The sequence below is a fragment of the Aythya ferina genome, assembly GCF_964211825.1.
Source record: "Aythya ferina genome assembly, contig: HAP1_SCAFFOLD_1425, whole genome shotgun sequence".
NCBI classification, from domain to species: domain Eukaryota; kingdom Metazoa; phylum Chordata; class Aves; order Anseriformes; family Anatidae; genus Aythya; species Aythya ferina.
The window spans coordinates 1-8,945 of NW_028180684.1; the positions used below are offsets into that span (position 1 = coordinate 1).

At 60.4% G+C, this 8,945-nt stretch overlaps 1 protein-coding gene across 3 annotated transcripts; it reads left to right on the forward strand.

Moving 5' to 3' along the window:
• The first annotated feature begins 2,347 nt into the window (after window positions 1-2,347).
• On the forward strand, window positions 2,348-5,470 carry LOC311429607 (uncharacterized protein). 3 transcript variants are annotated; one of them, XM_084540705.1, is made up of 4 exons: window positions 2,348-2,383; window positions 2,526-2,707; window positions 3,242-3,453; window positions 4,391-5,470. In XM_084540705.1, the coding sequence occupies exons 1-4, from the start codon at window positions 2,381-2,383 to the stop codon at window positions 5,266-5,268; spliced, it is 1,275 nt and encodes a 424-aa protein (XP_084396831.1). In that variant the 5' UTR covers window positions 2,348-2,380; the 3' UTR covers window positions 5,269-5,470. The 3 variants fall into 3 exon arrangements, with proteins under 3 accessions (XP_084396831.1, XP_084396829.1, XP_084396830.1); XM_084540703.1 differs by having other exon boundaries at window positions 2,348-2,707; window positions 4,391-5,468; XM_084540704.1 differs by having other exon boundaries at window positions 2,348-2,687; window positions 2,721-3,453; window positions 4,391-5,467.
• Window positions 5,471-8,945: the final 3,475 nt, after the last annotated feature.

Below are 8,945 nucleotides of genomic sequence, written 5' to 3' on the forward strand. Positions count from 1 at the left end.
CCCCCCCACCCCACCCCCACGGCGCCCCCCCCCCCTGACACCCCCGCCCCACCCCCCCCAGAGCCCCCCCCAGCCCCCCACTCCACGCACAGCCCCCCCCCAGCCTCGCACACGCCCCCCCCCCCCCTTTTGCACACGCGTGGCCCCCCCCCCCCCCCCAGCCTCGCACACTCGCCCAGCCCCCTCCCACCCCCCCCCCACGCCCCCCCCCTCGCACGCTGTGGCCCCGCCCCTGACGGACGGACGGACGGACGGACAGACGGACAGGGAGGGGACGGTGGCGCCGGGTGGGGTCCTCGCCCCCCCCCCCCCTCCCCCCTCCCCATCACTGCTGGGGGACGGTGGGTGGGGGGTCCCCAAGGGCTTGGGACCCATCAGGGACATTGGGGGGGGGCCCAAAAGCTGGGACCCTGCTGGCCCCAAGGACATGGGGGTGGCCCTAAAGGGGTGGGAGCCATCGGGGACATTGGGGTGACCCCCATGGGTTTGGGTCACAATGGGGACATTGGGGTGTCCCCAAGGGCTTGGGGACCCATCAGGGACATTGGGGTGTCCCCAAAGGGTTGGGACCCATCAGGGACATTGGGGTGACCCCAAAGTCTTGGGATCCATCAAGGACATTGGGGTGACCCCATGGGTTTGGGTCCCAATGGGGACATCGGGATGTCCCCAAAGACTCGATGACCTTTGAGGTCATTGGGGTGTCCCCAAAGGCTTGATGACCCATCGAGGACATTGGGGTGTCCCCAAAGACTTAGAACCCATGAGGGACATTGGGGTGACCCCATGGGTTTGGGTCTTAATGGGGACTTTGGGGTGTCCCCAAGGGCTTGGGGACCCATCAGGGACATTGGGGTGTCCCCAAAGACTCGATGACCTTTGAGGTCATTGGGGTGTCCCCAAAGGCTTGATGACCCATCGAGGATGTTGGGGTGTCCCCAAGAGCTTGGGGACATTGGGGTGTCCCCAAAGACTTGGGTCCCATGAGGGACATTGGGGTGACCCCATGGGTTTGGGTCCTAATGGGGACTATGGGGTGTCCCCAAAGACTTGGGTCCTACTGGGGACATTGAGGTGTCCCCAAAGGTTTGGGCCCTACTGAGGGCATCGGGGTGTCCCCAAAAGCTTGATGACCCATTTAGGACATTGGGCTGTCCCCAAAGACTTGAAGCCATCAAGGACATTGGGGTGTCCCCAAAGACTCGATGACCCGTTGAGGACATTGGGGTGTCCCCAAAGGGTTGGGTCTTAATGGGGACATTGGGGTGTCCCCAGAGACTTGGGACCCATGGAGGACACTGAGTTGTCCCCAAAGGTTTGGGATCCATCAAGGACATTGGGGTGTCCCCAAGAGCTTGGGTCCTAATGGGGACATTGGGGTGTCCCCAAAGACTCGATGACCCATTGAGGACATCGGGGTGTCCCCAAAGTCTTGGGATCCATCAAGGACACTGGGGTGTCCCCAAAAGTTTGGGTCCTACTGGGGACATTGGGGTGTCCCCAAAGCCGTGGGACCCATGGGGGCCATTGGGGTGTCCCCAAAGCTTGGGGTCCTGATGGGGACATTGGGGTGTCCCCAGACCCCGGTCCCGTTCCCCACCCCCACCCCCCAGCCCCCTCCCCAAGTCAGCGGCAGCCGGGAAGGAGAAGGAGGAGAAGTGGGGGGGGAGGAGAGCAGGGACGGACGGACGGACAGACAGACGGACGGACGGACGGACAGGGGGGGGGGGGAGTGGCTGGAGAGCCACGGATACACGGACGGACAGACGGACGGACGGGGGGGAGGGGAGGGATGGCTGGAGATCCAGGGACAGACGGACAGACAGACGGAGAGACAGACGGGGGGGGGAGGGCTGGACGGACAGACGGACGGACAGAGGGGGTGAGGAGCGGATGGAGCCCCCACGCGGGTGGACCCGGGGGTTCACGGACGGACAGACAGATGGACAGAGGGACGGACGGACAGACGGACACGTGGGCTCACGGATGGAGAGGTGGAAGGATGGGTACGTGGACGGACGGACGGACGGACGGACGGACAGGTGGAAGGCTGGATTCACGGGCGGGCAGAAGGACAGACGGACAGATGGGCGGATGGATGGATGGATGGACAGACGGATGGACAGACAGATGGGTGGGTGCCAAAAGGATGGACGGACGGACGGACGGGCGATGGATGGATGGACGGACAGACGGATGGATGGATGGATGGATGGACAGAAAGATGGATGGTGGGATGGAAGAATGGACAGCTGGAAGGGAAGATGGACAGACAGATGGATGGATGGACGGACGGACGGACAGACGGATGGCTGGAAGGATGGATGGACAGATGGCTGGCTGGTTGGATGTCTGGAAGGACAGACAGACGGAAGGATGGATGGTTGGATGGAAGGATGGATGGACGGACGGACAGACAGCTTGGTTGGATGGAACGATGGCTGGAAGGACAGACGGACAGAAGGATGGCTGGTTGGATTAATGGATGTCTGGAAGGACAGAGGGACAGCTTGGTTGGATGGAAGGATGGCTGGAAGGACAGACGGACGGACGGCTTGGTTGAATGGCTGGTTGGCTGGAAGGACAGATGGACAGAAGGATGGCTGGTTGGATGGAAGGATGGCTGGAAGGACAGACAGATGGACAGCTGGATGAATGGACGTCTGGCAGGACAGACGGACGGTTTGGTTGGATGGCTGGTTGGCTGGTTGGCAGGACAGATGGACGGCTTGGTTGGATGTCTGGAAGGACAGACAGACAGAAGGATGGCTGGTTGGATGGAACGATGGCTGGAAGGACAGACGGACGGAAGGATGGATTGTTGGATGGATGGAAGGACAGACGGACAGGAGGATGGCTGGTTGGATGGAAGGATGTCTGGCAGGACAGACGGACGGCTTGGTTGAATGGCTGGCTGGCTGGACGGACGGACGGACAGCTTGGTTGGATGGATGGAAGGACAGACAGACAGAAGGATGGCTGGTTGGATGGAAGGATGTCTGGCAGGACAGACGGACGGCTTGGTTGGACGTCTGGAAGGACAGACGGACGGAAGGATGGTTGGATGGATGGATGGAAGGACAGACGGACAGGAGGATGGCTGGTTGGATGGATGGCTGGTTGGCAGGACAGACGGACGGCTTGGTTGGCTGGCTGGAAGGACAGACAGACAGAAGGATGGCTGGTTGGATGGATGGATGGAAGGACAGACGGACGGCTTGGTTGGCTGGCTGGTTGGCAGGACAGACGGACGAGTGGCGGCCCGCTGGCCGGGGGCACGCAGAGGCCGGCCGGCGGCGGCGGCAGCGGGGCCGCGCTCGGCACCTTCTCACCGAGTCTCTCTCTCTTCTTTTTTGTTTTCTTTCTTTTTTCTCTTTTTTTTTTGTGTGCTTTTCCTTCCTTCCTGCAATTTCTTTTTCTCCACGCTAAAATCACCCGGCCCCATCCCTCGATGTAAGTTGACGGCAGCGCCGCGGTTTGCTCTTAACACAAAAAAAAAAAAAAAAAAAAAATAGAGATGGGAGCAATAAGGAGAGAGGAAAAAAGGAGAAAAAATGGAGAAAAATGAAAAAAAAAAAAAGGAAAAAAAAAGGAAACAAAAAAGGCAGTAAGGGCAAAAAAAAAAAGCAAAAAAAAAGGGCAAAAGTAGGCAATAGGGTTGAAAAAAGGCAAAGAAAAAAAGGCAATAGGGGTAAAAAAGGTACAAAAGAGGCAGAAAAAAAAAAAAAAGGAAATAAGGGGAAAAAGACACAAAAAAAAAGGGAAAGGAAAGGCAAAAAGGGCCAGAAAAAAAAGGGGAAAAAAGGCAATAAGGGCAAAAAATGCCCCCAAAAAAGGCAAAGGAAGGGCAATAAGGCAAAGAAAAAAGGCATTAAGGTGAAAAAAAGGTGAAATAAAAGGCCCAAAAAAGGCATTAAGGTGAAAAAAGGTGAAATAAAAGGAAAAAAAAAAGGCAATAATGTGAAATAAAAGGCTAAAAAAGGGCGATAAAGCAAAAAAAAAAAAAAGGTGGAATGCCCAAAAAAGGCAATAAGGCGAACTAAAAGCCCCCCCCAAAAGGCGATAAAGCCCCCCCAAAAGGCGATAAAGCCCCCCAAAAAGGCAACGAGGACCCCAAAAAGGCAATAAGCCCCCCCCAAAACAAAAAAAGGCAACAAGGCCCAAAAAGGCCAAAAAAAAAAGGCCAAAAAGGGAAAAAAACAACAAAAAACCGTAAAAACACCCTAAAAAAGCCTAAAAAAAAGAGGCTCAAAGAGCCGGACCGGTGCCGCGGGGGGGTTCGGGGGGCGCGGGGGGCGCGCGGCGGGCTCTGACGCGGGGCCCCCCCCGTGTGTGTCCCCCCCCCTTCCCCCTGTCCCCCCCCCTTCCCCGTGTCTCTGTGTCTCCGCAGGCGGCGAGCTGGTGCTGCCGGCGTCCCCGGCGGGCGCCGTGGCGTCCCCCCCGTCCCCTCCACCGCCGCCCCCCCGGCGCTCGGCGGGCCCCCCCGGCTCCTCAGCATCTTCCTCCTCATCCTCATCCTCATCATCCTCCTCAGCGGGGGGGGGCGGTGGCTGCGGCCCCGACTGCGAGGAGCCGTCGGGTTTCGCCTCGGGCGAGGCGGCCGACGCCAACGCGCCGCCGGCCGACGACGAAGACTTTGGGGGCCACCACCAGCACCGCGGCGGGGGCAAGGCCACCGCCGGGGTCACCGCCGGGGTCACGCCGGGGGTCACGGTCACCGTAGCCGGGCCTTTACCGGGTTTGGTGCCGGCGGGCGAGCGGCACCCGCGGGAAGGCGGCGGTGGTGGCGTTGGTGGCGTTGGTGGCGGTGGTGGCAACGCGGTGGCGGGGAGGGCGAGGGTGACGGTGGCCCCCGTCACCTTGGGGCCCGGTGTCCCCACAGCAGCGGCGGCGCCGGGGGCCGTGGAGGTGGTGGTGCGCGAGGCCGGCGGCACCACGGGGATGGTGGTGGGCATCGTGGCGGCCGCCGCGCTCTGCATCCTCATCCTCCTCTACGCCATGTACAAGTACCGCAACCGGGACGAAGGCTCCTACCAGGTGGACCAGAGCCGGCGTTACATCGGGGCGGCCCCCCCCCCAGGAGGAGGAGGAGGAAGCCCCCCCGGAGGTGGTGGTGGTGGAGACCCCCTGGGAGCCCCCAGCGTCACCGTCGCCGGCTCGCAAAGTGGGGGGGGTCCCAAGGAGAAGGTGGCCGCCGGGCCCCCCCCCCAGCCCGCCAAAGCGGCCGGCAAAGCGCGGCGCAATAAGGACAAGGAGTATTACGTGTGAGGGGGGGGGTGGGGGCGGCGTGACCCCCCCCCCGGGTGGCATTGACCCCCCCCGGTGGCATCGAACCCCCCCCGGGGGCATTGACCCCCCCTGGGTGGCATTGACCCCCCCCCGGTGGCATCGAACCCCCCCCAGGTGACGTTGATCCCCTCTGGGTGGCATCGCCCCCCCCCTCCTTGGGTGGCACCCCCCCCCTCCAGGGTGGCATTGACCCCCCCCCCGGGGGCATCGTGACCCCCCCTGGGTGACATTGACCCCCCCCCGGGTGACATCGAACCCCCCCCGGGTGGCACTGACCCCCTTGGGTGACATTGATCCCCTCCGGGTGGCATTGACCCCCCCCCCTTGGGTGGCACCCATGTCATTGTCACCCCCCCCAGGGTGGCATTGACCCCCCCCGGGTGACATTGACCCCCCCCTGGGTCACATCGACCCCCCCTGGGTGACATCGACCCCCCCCGGGTGGCATTAACCCCCCCAGGGTGACACCCACATCATTGTCACCACCCCCCCCCCCCTTGGGTGCCATCATGACCCCCCCCCGGGTGACACTGACCCCCCCCGGGTGGCATTGTCCCCCCCCCAAGTGACACCCACGTCATTGTCACCCCCCCCGGGTGGCACCCACGATGTCACCCCCCCCCCCTTGGGTGTCATCACCCCCCCCCTTTTTGGGTGCCACCCCCACCCTTGGGTGCCACCCCCCCCAAAAAGGTGACACCCACCTTGTCACCCCCCCTCGGGACTGTCACCCCCCCGATGCCCCCTCCCCAATTTCCCCCCCCCCAAGCTGTGGGGGTGGGGGGGCGGGGGGGGGGTCCCTGCAAAGCCTGGGCTGGGGAGGGGGGGGGGCACCAAATTTTTCCGGGGGTGGGGGGCCCCCAAAATCGCGTGGGGGGGGCACCGGGGGTGGTCTTTGACCCCCCCCCGCCTCGATCCAAGCCCCCCCCCCGGGGGGCGTTTTTAATTCCTTTGGGATTTTTTTTTTATTATTATTTTTAATCCCCCCCCCCCGAATATTTTTTTTTTCCTCTTAATTTATTGATTTTGGAGCAAAACTCGCGGGGGGGGGGAGGGCTCCGGGAAAACTCCTCCCCCCCCCCCCAAAAAACCTCTTCCCCCAGCCTCGGTGCCCCCCTCCCCAAAATTAAAAAATAAAAATAAAAAACCCTGACCCCCCCCCAAAAAAAAAGGTGCCCCCCCCCCGCACAGAGGAATACACGGTTCTATACTTCGTACCTCGCCTCCGCCTCTTTCTGCGCCGTGCCCCCCCCCGCGGGACCCCCATTTATTTTTTGGGGGGGGGGGCTCAGGTAGCTGGGTGACCCCCCCCATGAATTCTTCCCCCCCCCCCCCAACCTAATCCAGGGGTGCAGCGATTTGGGGACCCCCCCTCCAGGGGGTGTAGGGGGTTGAGGGACCCCTCCCCCCCCCCCCCGAATAAATTTTAGGGCCCCCCCCCGAAAAAAAATTAGCCCCCCCCCCCCCCCCCCCCGGAGGATCTAAGCCCCCCCCAGACCCCCCCAAAAAAAGATTTTGCGCCCCCCAGGAGGACCCAGACCCCCCCCAGGAGTACCCCCTACGCACCCTTTACATACTCCTTACTTACTCCCTACATACCCCTACGTAACCTCTGTGTAACCTTTACGTAACTGCTGTGTAACCCATGTGTAACCTCTGTGTAATCCCTACGTAACCCCTATGTACCCCTACAGACTCCTTACATACTCCCTAAGTACCCCTCGTAATCCCTATGTAACTTCAATGTAACCCCTATGTAACCCCTACGTAACCCCTAAGTAACCCCTACATAACCCCTACGTACTCCTTACATACCTCCATGTACCCCTACATAACCTCAATGTAACCTCTACGTAACTCCTACAAAACCTCTACATAACCTCTATGTAACCCCTATGTAGCCCCTATGTACTCCTTACATACTCCCTAAGTACCCCTACATAACCTCTATGTAACCCCTATGTAACCTCAACGTAACCCCTACGTAACGCCTACATACTCCTTACATACTCCCTAATTACCCCTACGTAACCTCTCCATAACTCCTACGTAACCCCTACGTACTCCTTACATACTCCCTAAGTACCCTACGTAACCTCTGTGTAACCCCCATGTAGCCCCTACGTACTCCTTATATACTCCCTAATTACCCCTACGTAACCCCTACGTAACCCCTACGTAACCCCTACATACTCACTATGTACCCTACATAACCTCGAAGTAACTCCTACGTAACCCCTACACACCCCTTACGGATCCCCTATGTACCCCTACATAACCTCAACGTAACTACTACATAACCCCTACATAACCCCTACGTAGCCCCTACGTAGCCCCTACACACTCCTTACATACTCCCTAAGTACCCCTATGTAACCCCTACGTACTCGCTATGTACCCTACATAACCTCGAAGTAACTCCTATGTAACCCCTACGTACTCCTTACATACTCCCTAAGTACCTCACATAACCCCTACGTAACCCCTACGTAGCCCCTATGTAACCCCTACACACTCCTTACATACTCCCTAAGTACCCCTACATAACCCCTACGTACTCGCTATGTACCCTACATAACCTCGAAGTAACTCCTATGTAACCCCTACGTACTCCTTACATACTCCCTAAGTACCTCACATAACCCCTACGTAACCCCTACGTAGCCCCTATGTAACCCCTACACACTCCTTACATACTCCCTAAGTACCCCTACGTAACCCCTACGTACTCGCTATGTACCCTACATAACCTCGAAGTAACTCCTATGTAACCCCTACGTACTCCTTACATACTCCCTAAGTACTCCACGTAACCCCTACGTAACCCCTATGTAGCCCCTATGTAACCCCTACACACTCCTTACATACTCCCTAAGTACCCTACGTAACCTCTGTGTAACCCCTACGTAACCCCTACGTACTCCTTACATACTCCCTAAGTACTCCACGTAACCCCTACGTAACCCCTATGTAGCCCCTATGTAACCCCTACACACTCCTTACATACTCACTAATTACCTCTACGTAACCTCTACGTAACCTCTGTGTAACCCCCATGTAGCCCCTACGTACTCCTTACTCCCTAACTACCCCTACGTAACCCCTCCGTGCCCCCTCCATGACCCCACGTAACCCCACGTCCCCCCACGTGACCCCACGTCCCCCCACGTGACCCCACGTCCCCCCACGTGCCCCCCACGTGACCCCGGCAGCAGCCATGGAGGCGGAAGCGGCTCCGGCGGCCGCCGGTGAGCGGCGGGGGCGGCCCGGGGGGGGCCCGGGGGGGGTCGTGGGGGGTCGCAGCCCCCTGACGACCCCCCCCCAGCCCCGGAGGTGGTGGTGGTGTTCCTGGCGGACGGGGGGGCCGCGGCGCTGGGCCTGGAGCACGCGGCGGTGGCGGCGGCCGAGCTGCTGAGGAGGCTGCGGGAGGGGCTGCGGCTGGGGGAGGGGGCGGCCGCGGCCACCGCCCTGTGGTTGGTGTCGCCGCTGCTCGGTGAGTTTTTTTTTTGGGGGGGGGGTGGGCAGCGGGGGGGGCACCGGGGGGGCACCGGGGGGGTGGGGGGGGATGGGGAGGCACCGGGAGGGAGGGGGAGGGGGAAGGGAGAAGGGGAGGGGAGGGGAGGGGGAGGGCACCGGGAGGGAGGGGAGGGGGGGGA